At 56.1% G+C, this 13,587-nt stretch overlaps 1 protein-coding gene across 1 annotated transcript in view; it reads right to left on the bottom strand.

The window, feature by feature from the left end:
* RUNX3 (RUNX family transcription factor 3) overlaps window positions 1–10,871 on the bottom strand; it is a 35,230-nt gene extending 24,359 nt beyond the window's left edge. Inside the window, exons 1-3 of the mRNA XM_056509313.1 lie at window positions 10,380–10,871; window positions 9,416–9,572; window positions 5,367–5,471 (exon numbers count right to left, since the gene is read on the bottom strand). Of these exons, the coding sequence (XP_056365288.1) occupies window positions 5,367–5,471; window positions 9,416–9,572; window positions 10,380–10,640 (523 nt within the window). The 5' untranslated portion in view covers window positions 10,641–10,871. The remainder of the gene's footprint in view (window positions 1–5,366; window positions 5,472–9,415; window positions 9,573–10,379) is intronic.
* Window positions 10,872–13,587: the final 2,716 nt, after the last annotated feature.

Here is a 13,587-nt window from a genome sequence, read left to right on the forward strand (position 1 = left end):
GTTTTTACCTCATATCCAAGGCAAGAGTTCACAATGCATGGGGGGAGGGCGAGCAGCACCGTGGGGACAGCGATGCCACAAACCCCGAGGGACAAAGGGGTGCCACATCCCAAACTCCTCATTCCATTTCTGCCACCTCAAAATATTCATTTCTGCACACCCCAAACTCCTCATTCCATTTCTGCCACCTCAAAATATTCATTTCTGCACACCCCAAACTCCTCATTCCATTTCTGCCATCCCAAAATTTTCATTTCTGCACATCCCAAACTCCTCGGTTTTGCAATCCCAAATTCCTCATTTCTTCCATTTCAAACTCCTCATTTCCATTCTGCCATCTCAAAATCCGCATTTTGTTTCTGCACATCCCAAACTCTTCACTCCTGCACATCCCAAACCCTGATTTCACTGCTGCACATCCCAAAATCCTCATTTCTGCACATCCCAATCCCCTGATTTTACTCCTGCATATCCCAACTCCCTGATTTCACTGCTGCACAATCCAAATTAATTTCATTTCTGCACATCCCAATTCCTGATTTTACTCCTGCACATCCCAAAATCCTCATTCCTGCACATCCCAATCCCCTGATTTTACTCCTGCACATCCCAAAATCCTCATTCCTGCACATCCCAACTCCCTGATTTCACTGCTGCACAATCCAAATTAATTTCATTTCTGCACATCCCAACTCCCCGATTTCACTCCTGCACATCCCAAAATCCTCATTTCTGCACATCCCAATTCCTGATTTTACTCCTGCACATCCCAATCCCCGATTTCACTCCTGCACATCCCAATCCCTGATTTCACTCCTGAACATCCCAATCCCTGATTTTACTCCTGCACAACCCGAATTAATTTCATTTCTGAACATCCCAATCCCCGATTTCACTCCTGCACATCCCAAAATCCTCATTTCTGCACATCCCAATCCCTGATTTCATTCCTGCACATCCCAAAATCCTCATTTCTGCACATCCCAATCCCCGATTTCACTCCTGCTGATCCCAATCCCTGATTTCACTGCTGCACATCCCAATCCCCGATTTCACTGCTGCACATCCCAATCCCCGTTTCCCAGCTCGGAGCACGGGGCCGGGCTCTCAGCCCTCGTGGGAGGGAACTCCTCTCCCAGCCGGGGCTCTCTCAGGTCTGAAAGCCGAAGAGCAGCAGCGGTTCCTGGAAACGCCTCGGCTCGGGGGAGGTGAGAAACCTTCCCACCCGCTGGCTACGTGACAGGGACAGCCTGGGGACAGCCACAGGAGCCTTTTGTGCGAGAAACAAGCACGGGGCTGGGCAGGAAAAACTGCAGAGCCAAGGTGGGAGACGGGATGGGAGATGCTCTGGCCACAAGCCCCCTCCTCCCGGTCCGAGCCACGCTGGGGACGTGTTTGTGTCACTTGCGGTCACACCGAGCAGGGACACCAGGCAAAGTATTAAATGTGTGATGCACACCCCAAAAATGAACAGGGCAGGAGGCACCAACAGCCAGGGGGACACAGGGACCCCGTGGGGGACAAATCCTCCTGGGGTGGCAGTCAGGAAAAAGGATTAAATCCAAAAGGGATTTAGGAAGTGGGGAGGAAGGTTAAGGATTGAATGGAAGCAAAAAAAAAAAGTGCAAGAGGGGAGAAAAGGAATTTAAAAGGGGAAAAAAGACTTTGCACAAAAATTCTGGGCAGAAAGGGACTGGAGCTGTGAGAGGGAGAAAGGAAAGTTGAGGGAAGGGAAGGGAAGGAAAGTTGAGGGAAGGGAAGGGAAGGGAAGGGAAGGGAAGGGAAGGGAAGGGAAGGGAAGGGAAGGGAAGGGAAGGGAAGGGAAGGGAAGGGAAGGGAAGGGAAGGGAAGGGAAGGGAAGGGAAGGGAAGGGAAGGGAAGGGAAGGGAAGGGAAGGGAAGGGAAGGGAAGGGAAGGGAAGGGAAGGGAAGGGAAGGGAAGGGAAGGGAAGGGAAGGGAAGGGACAGGTGGGTGTCAGGGGAGGCTCTGGGGATGCTCCTTCCCCCAGGAACAGACTGAGCCCCCAGAGCAGCTCCCAGCCATTCCACTCCCCACGTTCTGCCTGCTGGGTTTTGTTTTGCAGCAGCCCTGGATGTGAGAGGGTTCTGTAGCAGAGCTCCTGCTGAACACAGGGCTGCAGAAAGGGGGGAAAAGAAGGAAATTCCACAGGAAGTTCAAATATTTTATTACTTCCTGTTTGTACAAAGTATGTCAACACTTGGCACCCGCTGTGCTATTTGTTTAGAGCTAAGGTGCCAACTTGACAGAAAGTCCTTTTTTTTTTTTTCTTTTTTTTTTTTTTCCTCCTGATCTAACCCAGAAAGATCTGGAGCACAAGGAAAAAGAGCTCGGAGAGAGAGGGAGGAGATGCCCAAGGAAAAACACCCCTGGTGCTGCTCCAGGCTCCTGGGAGCCCCCAAAAATCCCCCCTGGCAGGGCTGGATCCCTTCCCTGGATTTCCCAGCCGTGGCTCCTCAGAAGTTTGATCTGGGCACAGCCCGAGTTAAAAGCTTTGCTCAAGGGCTGAGATGAAGGGCCAGGGGTGGAAGATGAATGGGATGCTCAGAGGTGGAGCCCAGGCACAGCTCTGCCCCCCAAACCCCACAAGGACGTTGGCTGCAGGGATTCTGAGCTGAGAAGACGCTGCCCAGGGTTTTCCCAGGGTGCCAAGACAAATGGCCAATTCTTTCCACATTAAGGATGGGTTTTGTCCTCCCCACCATCCCCACACCAGCCTGCAGCCCTGCCCAGTGCTCATCCTCACACCACACACCATGGCCCAGAGCTTGAAGCCAAAAAGTGGGAAAAATTCCATCTGTTTTTATGCCCACACGTATTAACACATACACGTTTAAAAGTGTATATAATATATATATAAACACATAAAATTGCCATTCCTGCTGGCAGCTCTTCCTCCCCAAACAAGCCAAACCAGGCAGAGCAGCCCCAGGCTCGGTGCTGGGCCCAAGGTGGGGATGGCAGGGTTGTGCCAGCCCCAGGTGCCAGTGCTGGCACTGCCAGGGTGCTGTGCCCGGGAGCCACCCAGTGGCAAGTGCACCAGGAAAAGCACCTTGGCTTTCCAGGATCATTTTACAGCTGTTTCCACACCCAGGGGAAAGGGAGAAAGGTGTTATCTCATTATTTTTTGGAATTTTTGTCTTCGTTCAAAAGTGTGGCAAAAAAGGAGATTTTTTAATGTTTTTTGTCCACTGGAAATTCGTCAACCATGAGTTCAAACTGGGGGGCAAAATATGACCAACAAATCTATGATTCCCTGAAAAAATATTCCAAAATAGCCACAATTTGGGTCCAAACTTTTTCTAGCAGCAATTTGTGGGTTGTGGGGTGCAGGGATGGGGCAGAGATCAACCTTTGGGGGCCACACAAGGAGCAAATAAACACCACACAGATCTCCTCAAGGAGATCAACCAACACTCCCAGCACGATGTGAGGCCCAGAAATCATCAAATCATCAATTTGAGGCCAAAAAAAAAAGGGAAAACCCCGGAAAAACGCTGTCCTTGCAGCTGGGCAGACACCCCACAGCAGAGCCAGCACAAGCTGCTCCATCCTTGGCTTTGGCCTGATGGCCACGGCTCGGTATCAGAAAATGGAAATGCAGGTGGGGAGCTCTGGGGTGAAATGCTGAAATTCAGGAGGAACAGGTGTGATTCACCCGGGTTTGGCTGTCGGGGAGGCCAAACCGAGCTCCAAGAGTAGCAACTATCTCAGCTTGTATTATTATTTATGTATTCCTGATGATGGGGATGATTATGATTATTATTATTATTATTAGAAAGGAGATCTGATGCAGCTGATAAGGGGCTGAGCCAGCAGTCAGCAGGGCTGGTTTCTATTCCTGACACTCCTGGTTGTGAAATTCCTGCCCAGCCCCAGCACCCACCACGACCCACAGGTGCCCCACACCAGGGACCTGCCTGATGTTTTTGGCTTTAAAAAAAAAAACCAAAAAAACCCAACATAACAGCAGCGTTGGATTTCCTGCATTCCAGCTTCTAAATCCATCCTCGACAGGCTCCAAAATCAAATCGAGGAGGAAAAATCCACCAAAGGGGGATGCAAATGAAACCCCCCGGCCGAGGGAGCAGCCTCCACCTGGCCTGACATCAAGGGGCGCCCGTGGCCCAGCGACAGCATCAACAGAAAATGTTTTCTGAGGAGTTTTTCGAAGGATCAAACCGCTTCCCCTGGCTGTGGGCGCTGCAGCCTCACACGCAAAGGGAACAAACTCGGCTTTATAGTCCCGGGCTGGTGCTGAGCGAGCAGGAAGGAGCGAAAAGCCGGAGCTGCAGCCCCCAGGGACACGATCCCAGCACACGGGGGGGTCCCTCGGGGTGAAGAATCGCCGTGCAGAGAGGGAATTCCTGCGGGCAGGGCAGCTCCCGGAGCCTCCCCAGCCAGCAGCGCCGGGCAGAGCCGCCCCAGCGCGGCACAGACGCTGCTGCGGTCGCGGGGAGTCTCTGCTTTCCCCGGGCTCGGCCCCGGGCGCTGCAGCCCCAAAGCGAAACCGCGGCGGGGCCGAGGGAAGGAGCTCCGGGATGGGGCAGACACCGGGTCCGGGGTAATCACAGCAATCAGCCCCCGAGCCCAGCACACAGCTCTGATTTCAGCCACATCTGATTTCAGCCACATCTCTGATTTCATCACCCCCCGTGCAGCCCCAGCTCGGGTCCTTCGCGCTCCTGCTGTCGAAGCCCGAAGCGTTTTCCCAAAATTCCAACCCGGAGCTATGAAATTATCCCTCCAGGATGGGTTAGGGAGCAGGGCAAGGAGCTGTAAAACATCCCTCCGTGATGGGATACGGAGCAAGGAGCAGGGCAAAGGAGCTACAAACCATCCAGTGATGGGATACGGAGCAGGGTAAAGGGGCTACAAACCATCCCTCGGAGCTACAAACCATCCCGTGATGGGATATAGAGCAGGACAAGGAGTATAAACCCTCCCGTGATGGGATGTGAAGCAAGGAGCAGGGTAGAGGGTCTACAAACCATCCCGTGATGGGATATAGAGCAGGACAAGGAGTATAAACCCTCCCGTGATGGGATGTGGAGCAAGGAGCAGGGTAGAGGGTCTACAAACCATCCCGTGATGGGATATAGAGCAGGACAGGGAGTATAAACCATCCCGTGATGGGATGTAGAACAGGACAAGGAGTACAAACCATCCCTCCGTGATGGGATACGGAGCAGCGAGGGAGGGAAAACCCGCCCAGCACACGGTGCCACCCAACGCCATCCCTCAGCTCCGTGTGCGGGATCCACATCCTGCACCCCTGAGCCGTGCACAGCTCGGAGCCTGCACCCCCTGCCCACAATTCTCAACCCCAAAGCCACCCCCGCACTTACTGCGGGGCTCCCGGGGCCCGTCCACCGTCACTTTGATGGCTCGGTGATACGTGGCCACTTGGGTGGGGTTGGTGAACACGGTGATGGTCAGGGTGAAGCTTTTTCCTAGAGAGGAGGAGAAAAAAAAATTAAACACGACAGAAGTGAGGATCCCGCATGGATTCAGCTGTTCTGGGAGAGAGAGAGAGGCTGGAGCCGGAGCGGGCTCGGACACAAATCCCCGCACACATCATTGCGTTTAACGAGCCGTGATTGCCCGGACAGTCCAGGGCAGGCACAGCCCTGGAGCCGGGACTTCCCCGCGTGGAAAAGTCACTCGTGCCCTTCCCTGCCCTGACCCCTCCACCCCTCGGGGCTTCTCCCGAGGAAACGCAGCCCTGGAGCGGCGCTGGGAGAGTGATCCCCTCTGTGGAAATGCGGGATCCCCACGGGATGATCCTTTGGAAGGAGCTGCAGGGGATCCAGGGCCTGGTCCCTGTGGATGCTGTGCTCGGCCTCGGCCAAAAACTGGGAACTGCAAAACGGGAACTGAATCCGCCTTTGGTCACCAGAAGCGGCCACCAGACTCAGAGCAGGAATCTGCTGCTGGGAAAGGGGAAAGGGTTTGGAAACCCTCAGAAGCACCGAGCTGTCACCTTTTATGCAAAGAAAAAAATTAAAAAAAGCTCTTGGGAGCCAAATTTTGTGAGAAGAGCCCCCCTTGCCCCAGCAGGACCAGTTTCCATCTGCAGCCTGGAAATTCCTTTATTGTCACAGAGGGTCTCACAGCCCTGGGCCCACCCTGACCCCACATCCTTCACCTCCTGCAGCCCGGGCTGGCTGGGGCTCAAATCCGGCCCAGGGGAGGCTGTGGGAGAACAGAAACCCCCGCAGGAAGGGGCTCAGCTCTCCCTCAGGTCCCCAAAATCAGGAACCCCTCGAGGGGAAGGAGGCTGCACAGACCGAGCCCCAGCAGCGATCCCTGCGGGATTTCAGAGGTGTCAGGTGCTTCAGAGGTCTGAACCCCAGCAGGATATCAGGTAAAAACCTCTGCCTGATGGATTTCTGCTCCTCCAGCCTTTATTCCACGAATAAAAGCTGTAAGAAACCACCTCCTTTCCCTTTTCCCCTGAAGCAATCAGGAGTTTTCAGATCCCGGGGTCGGACCTGAGAATATTCACAGCAAAACAAAACAGGGTTAATCCAGCTAGGAGGGGAAAAAAAAAGGAATAAACCGGGGGAAAAAATTGAGATTATCTCTGCCAGAGAACATCCTGGAATTAGCCCAGGTGAGAGAATTCCTCCCGGGAGCACGGAGAGGAGGGAACGCGGGTTCTAAAGCGACAGCAACACCAAGCCCGGCTCAGCTCGGCTTTCAAACCAGCACTGAGCGATCACAAACCTTCATTTTCTGCACAGAGAGGAGCATTTGGGAGGGCAAAAGAAATACAATTATTTCATTTTGGGATCCCCAAGGATGCAGCCAACCTGCAGGGGCGGGACGAGCCCGCAGAGCACGGGGGAAACCGGGGCCATCACGGCCACGGGGAAAAAAACAAAAAAACAAAAAAACCAAAAAAACAGCAAAGAGGATTTGAGGAGAAATCCTTTACAGAGCCAGGGGTGAGGAGGATGATTCCTCTTTCCCGAAATTATTTAGGGAATTTGCAGGAGGAAAGGGAAAGGTTCGCAGGCAGCAAAACGTGGCTGTGAACAGAACCCCAGAGCTGAGCCCGGCACGTCGTGCCCTGCTTTATACCACATTAATACTGATTTATTAATTATTACTATTCTAATATTTAATGTTTTATTCTCCACGTGAAACAACCTCCCTGCCCCGGCGTCCCTCTCTGCAGACACAAACCCAGCCCGGGCCCGTTCTGCTCTCTCAGGTTCGCTGCCCTGAACCGAAAATGAAGATTCTGCCCCAGCATCATTTTTAGTCATTTCCCGCCTTCTCAGGAAGCCGCGCTGGGTTTTCTCACCCCCGGGCGGCTTTGGGAGCCCCAGGGATGCTCGGGGGGGATAATTCCACAGGCGAGGTGCAGCAGGGATTACTTTCATTTTATACAAATGAAAACCTATACTCAACCTAAGCAAAAAAAAAAAAAAAAAAAAAAAAAAAAAAAGGTCTGATTTTTTTTTTTCCTCTTTGTCTTGCACATGGAGATGCGAATTTATTTTTTGGGGGGGGAGTTAGGAGCGGCTCTTCCCAGCTGGGGAATAATCCCTGATTACTAATTTTTTATTACTAAAAAACCCCAAATCTGGCCAGTTTCAAGCAGTTTTTCCCCAAGGAGAACCCGGCTCCGGGGTTTTCCCGGCTCCTGCAGCTCGGCGGGGCTGGAGCAGGATCCGTGTTTACGGATCCACACGTCCTCACTTCGGATTTACACAAACATTTGTACACACGCAGGGAAATATTCCACAGCCGCTCCAAATTTCTGCCAGAATAAATGAAAGCAGCACCGGGCTGTCAAGGGATGGAGCCAAACGAGGCAGAGCGAGTGCGACACCCGGAATAACAATTCAATAGGAGCGATTTTTCACAGCAAATTGCTCTGAAAGTGCCGGGAAAGCAGCGCCAGACACGGTGGGGTTGTTCCCCTCTGAATATGACAAAGCCTCGCCCCACACGAATGTGCATTTAAAAAAAAAATTTAAATAATTAGCGCCCGAGTCCCGCCCGTTAGAGGCAGCGGAGGACTGTAATGAGGGAGGACTCTGCCCGAGGAAGGTGTTTATTCACCAAGGGCTTTACGAGACCAAACTCCCGCTCATTCCGAGCTTGAGAGTGCAGAGGAAGCGAGTTAATAATGAATTCAAGAGTCACGCTGAGACTGGGTTGCGCTCAGTTTGGAAATTTGTACGAGGATGAAGAAAAAAAAAAAAAAAGGAAAAAAAAAAAAAAAGCCCAACCAGAAAGAAAAGAGCCTAAGAGAATAATTGATTACAGAAATGAAAGCTTAATTCATAAAAGAAAAACATTTTCCATCCATCAACCTGCAACCAGTTAAGTGGAGAGTTTTAAAGAAACTGCAACATGGAGAAGGAGCCAACAGGAAAAAGGAAATGTATGAAAGAATGTAAACTATTCAAGTTTCATAAAGAGGAACAAGTAAACAGTTATTACATGCAAATAATTCCTAACATCACTGCTTTTAATTAATGCGGAGAAGTCAAAATATATCTGACACTGCGTGTATACACATAAAGCCTTTGAGAAAATGCTGCCATATGGCCATTAAAATATCGAGTTCTTATTTGGGCTCCAATGCAGAATGAAGTGCTTCGATCTGCAGCGTTCACTGGTGATGAAATGCTGAAATTCTATTTATACCCTGGGAAATTCAGGTACAGAGGGGGCAGGCAGGGCTCCGTGTTGAACATTTCCAGGGGATTTATTTCCCCCTGCTCGGACGAGAAGCCAAATCTCCGTCCTGCTTTTCCCTGCCACCAGCGTGGGGAAAATGAGCAAAAATCCCCCCCGAGCAGAGCCCGCAGCTCCCCGCCCGTGCCAGCCCTGCAGGCCGAGCTCTGACTTATCATTATTTCAATTTAAACTCTTGATTTTCGCTGTTTAAAGTCGAGCTGCCAGGTGGGGTTTGCTCAGAGAGCACCCGCCGCCTCCAGCGTGATGGGAGAAATTGGGGAAGATTCGGGCTGGGGCCTCATTATTTGTGTTTCGATAGATTTATAGATATTTAGATATATTGAGTTTGTGTTTTAATTTTGTTTTTTTCATCTGGGCAAAGAAGAAGCCCTGGGAGAAGCTGCTCCCGCATCCTTCCCGCATCCCTCTCATCCCTCGGGAACCACTCTGGGGCTGCAGGGCTTCTCCCGGCAACGAAACCACAGTTGAAATAAAATCCAGCATAGAATAAAACAAAAATAATAATTTTTTAAAACCCAACAAAATAAAATTTCAAATAAAAGTTATAACATAAAATAATAAAATAACCAAAAAAGGAGAGAAACATTTTCTTTCCTATTTGGTTTTGGGTTTTTTTTTTTTTAACCTCTCTAAAAAACAAAATAAAAAGGCCAACCATTTCCTGGCCGGTACCTACCCCTGCCGCTTCTCCCAACAAATCTGAGGTCGTTAAATCTCGCTACTTGGTTTTTCATCACGGCAGAGGCGTTGCGCAGCTCCGCCGAGTAATTCTCGTCGTTCCCCGCCATCACCGTGACCACGGTCCCATCGGGGACATCTCCGAGCGCTACGACCTAGGGCAGGGCCAGAGCATTTCAGGCTAAAATTCACTTTCACCCAAACCAACCTGCGCTACGGTTCCCCCTAAACCCGCGCAAAAAAAACCAAACCCCAAAGTAAAACCAAAAGCAACCCCCAGCAAGGCTGAGAAAACAGGAGGGGGAAGGGGAAAACGAGCTCCAAAAGGGTTAAAAGCAGACAGGAGGTCCGCGGGGAGGGGGTGAAGGGGGGTCAGGCCACCCTCGGCCCCGTCGGACGAGTCCGTGCGTTTATTTTGTTGGATTGGGGATGAAAGGAAAGCGCTGCCGAGCGCGAGGCCCCGGAGCGCCGCGTCCGGCCCGGGGGAGAACCCCCAGAACCGCCGGGGAGCAGCACCCGCAGCCGGGGAAACTCGGTTTAGAGCCCCCTCCACCCCTCCGGGCTGCCGGGGCTCCTGCCCGGCTCCCCCCGGTTCCCCACGGCCGGTCCCGTTCCCGCGGGGGTACCGGGGATGCCCGGCCCGGGGGCACCTCGGCCCGGCACCGCGGCTTCAGCTCCTCGCTGGATTTTTGGCAGATTAAATCTCCCTTCCCTGCCTCGCTCTCCCTCTCCCAGGAAGGTAATTAACCTCCATCTCATTAAACTTCAAAGTTGCCTGAGAGCTCCTAACTGTACGGAATATCTAAGATGCCGTGACCGCGGGGCAATGCGGAGACTTGATTAAAAATAATAAACTGGGCTATTTGATTAAAAATAATAACGCGGTGATGTCAGGAGCGATTTAAAGCGAAACGGGGCGGAGGGGAAAGGGCGAGCGGCTCAAGGTCCGTCGCGGCGCTTACCTTGAAGGCGACGGGCAGCGTCTTGTTGCACCTCCAGTGCGACGGCAGCACGGAGCACAAGAAGTTGGGGCTGTCGGTGCGCACCAGCTCTCCGGCGTGGTCCGCCAGCACATCCACCACGGAGCGCACCTCGGGCCGAGCGCGGCCGCCCGGCGCGGGGGCCCCCAGCGCCCCGCTGTTCTCGCCCATCTTACCGCAGGGGAAAGCCGTGGACGGGGGAGTGAAGCGCCTGCTGGTGCTCGGGTCTACGGGAATACGCATCACAACGGCGGGCGAAGGGGAGCCGGGCGGGACGGGCGGGCACCCGGCGGGGCTGGGCGGGCGGCGGGAGCGGCCGAGCCCCGCGCTGGCTTCGCTCCGTGGGGGGAACGGCGGCGCGGGGGATGAGAACCCGCGGGGCTGCGGTGCCGGTGGGTGCGCGGAGCTCCGTGCCGCTCCCGGTGCCGCTCCCGGTGCCCTGTGCCGGCTCCCCGTGCCGAGCCCGAGCCCCGCTGCCGGCCCCGCCGCGCCGCCCGGTACCGTATTTACAGCCGGCCCCGGGGAGGCGGGGCGGCCGTGACGGACGGGCCTCTCCACCAATGGGAGCCCGGCAAAGGGAGCTGGCCCCGCCCAGCAGCGCGCGGGGGGCGTGGTTATGTGGAAAGAAGTGGCGGTGACATTGTGAGTGGGCGTGGTTTCGGCGAAAGGGGCGTGGTCCGTGCAGGACACGCCCCCGCGGGCGCACGTCGGGGCTCCGGTGGTTTTTGGCCGCCGCCGCCGCCGCCGGGGAGGTTTTGGGGTGCGGTGGGGCCGGTTTGGGGCCGCAGCTACCGTGGCAGCTACCCGACGGGGGATTCGCCCTCGAAACCGCAGCTCCCAAACCTCCTCCTCCTGCCCTCCCCAAAATCCTTACCCGCCTCATCGCCGCCGGTCTCGGGGCGCCCGCAGCTCCCGGTGCCCACGGCGGCTCCCCCGGGGCTGCGGCTGCGGCTCCCGCCGGGATCCGTTGGCGAGAAAATTCGTGGCGAGGCCGCCGGTCCTGCGGGAACAAACACAACGGAGGCGGCGGCTCCCGGTGCTCCGCGGCTGCCCCGAACCGCGGGGCGGACGGGGGCTGAACCGGGGCAGAACCGGGGCTGAACAGGGACAGAACCGGGACAGAACCGGGGACAGAACTGGGGGCTGAACCGGGGCTGAACCGGGGCTGAACCGGGGCTGAACCGGGACAGAACCGGGGCTGAACAGGGACAGAACCGGGGGCTGAACCGGGGCATAACCGGGGCTGAACAGGGACAGAACCGGGACAGAACCGGGGACAGAACTGGGGGCTGAACCGGGGCTGAACCCGGGCAGAACCGGGGCTGAACCGGGGCTGAACCGGGGCTGAGGAGGAGGCTGTTGTGCCCACGCTGCTGCCCGGCTGTTTCCCGGTGCCGGGCTCGGTCCGACGCTGTTCTCAGACCGGCTCTGTCCATCCGAGAGGATCCGGCCCGGCCACGGCGCTCCCGGCTTCGCGCTGCCCGGCGTGAAACGCAAATTTCCTTAAAAAAACCCCCAAAATAAAGCCAAATACAAAAAAAATCCTCCTTTCCTGGACTGGCCTCACTCAATGAAACATTTCCCTCCGCGAGCCGCGGTGCCTCGAGGGGCGAGCCCGGGCCGGGCTCTGCAAGCCCCAGAAAGTCCCGGTGTTCCTCCAGAAATAAGCAACGACAACAATAATAAATATATTTTTTTAATAGATTTTTTTAACCGACAGCGGCAAATCCCGCCCCGCAGATCCCGTTACACCACCGGGATCCGCGCCGGGACCACCGAGCCGACAACCGGGAGCGGCCCCGCGGGTCGGGCCGGCCCCCGCCGCTACCGGCGCTCAAACTCTGCCCTTTTTAGGTGAAAGCAGCCGCCCGTTCAGTTCAACTTATCGCCCCCCGATCGACAGCGGGGGAAACCCGCACAAGGCTCGGGACGGGGGCCGGGCACGGCCGGTCCCGGTGCCCCCCGGTAGCCCCGGGGAGGTGGGGCACGGAGCGGTGAACGGGGGCACGGAGCGATGAACGGGGGGCACGGAGCGATGAACGGGGGGCACGGAGCGGTGAACGGGGGCACGGAGAGATGAACGGGGGGCACGGAGCGGTGAACGGGGGCACGGAGCGGTGAACGGGGGGGCACGGAGCGGTGAACGGGGGCACGGAGCGGTGAATGGGGACGTGGAGCGGTGAACGGGGGCACGGAGCGGGAACGGGGGCACGGAGAGATGAACGGGGGCACGGAGAGATGAACGGGGGCACGGAGCTGTGAACGGGGACACGGAGTGATGAACGGGGGGCACGGAGCGGTGAATGGGGACGTGGAGCGGTGAACGGGGGCACGGAGCGGGAACGGGGGCACGGAGAGATGAACGGGGGCACGGAGAGATGAACGGGGGCACGGAGCGGTGAACGGGGACACGGAGCGGTGAACGGGGACACGGAGCGGTGAACGGGGCACGGAGCGATGAACGGGGGGCACGGAGCGCACGAGGGGCGAGGCTGCAGTTCCGCCGTGCGGCCGCGGGTTGGCACCGGGACTCCGCCGGGGCGGGACGGGACCGGACGGGATGGGATCAGTGGGATGGGGTGGGATCAGTAGGATGGGACGGGACCGGAGCGGACGGGATGGGATGCTGACTTCTCCCGGGATGCTGATACCCCCGGGCTGCCGACACCCCCGCTCCATCCCGCCCTCCCGCCCCGTCCCGGTGCTTCTCTTGCCCCTTCCCGTTGCTGAACCGATCCCGGGGTTACCCCACCTCTGTCCCCGCCCCGTCCTGGCCGTCTCACCCGTCAGTCCCCCCAAGGATCCCCCTGGGAGCCGCGCTGGGGCCGCTCGCCCTCGGGGTGATTTGGGGCAGGACCGAGGTGCCTCCCTGCAGCCGTTCCCCGCCTTCACTGATTTATCCGCGGCTGTGTCCCAGCCCCGCCACGCGCGTTTCTCTGATCTCTGTTTATACCGAGAGCAACCTGTGGAACGGGCGCTGAAAGCATCACCTGGATTCCTCCAAGCACCACCCAGGTGGCTCCCGAGTCATCGCAGCTGTGCTGGGTACCACGTCCTGCTCCCTTCCCAAAATCCGCTCTGTGCTCCCCCCACCTGCCCTGCTCTCCCCTCGGGGTGCAGCCTCACCCCACAACCCACAGCAGGGCCCTGCCCTCTCAGCAGCACCAAGATGAGACCCGTGACAAACCAG

The sequence above is a fragment of the Oenanthe melanoleuca genome, chromosome 23 (genome assembly GCF_029582105.1).
Source record: "Oenanthe melanoleuca isolate GR-GAL-2019-014 chromosome 23, OMel1.0, whole genome shotgun sequence".
In the NCBI taxonomy this organism is placed as follows: domain Eukaryota; kingdom Metazoa; phylum Chordata; class Aves; order Passeriformes; family Muscicapidae; genus Oenanthe; species Oenanthe melanoleuca.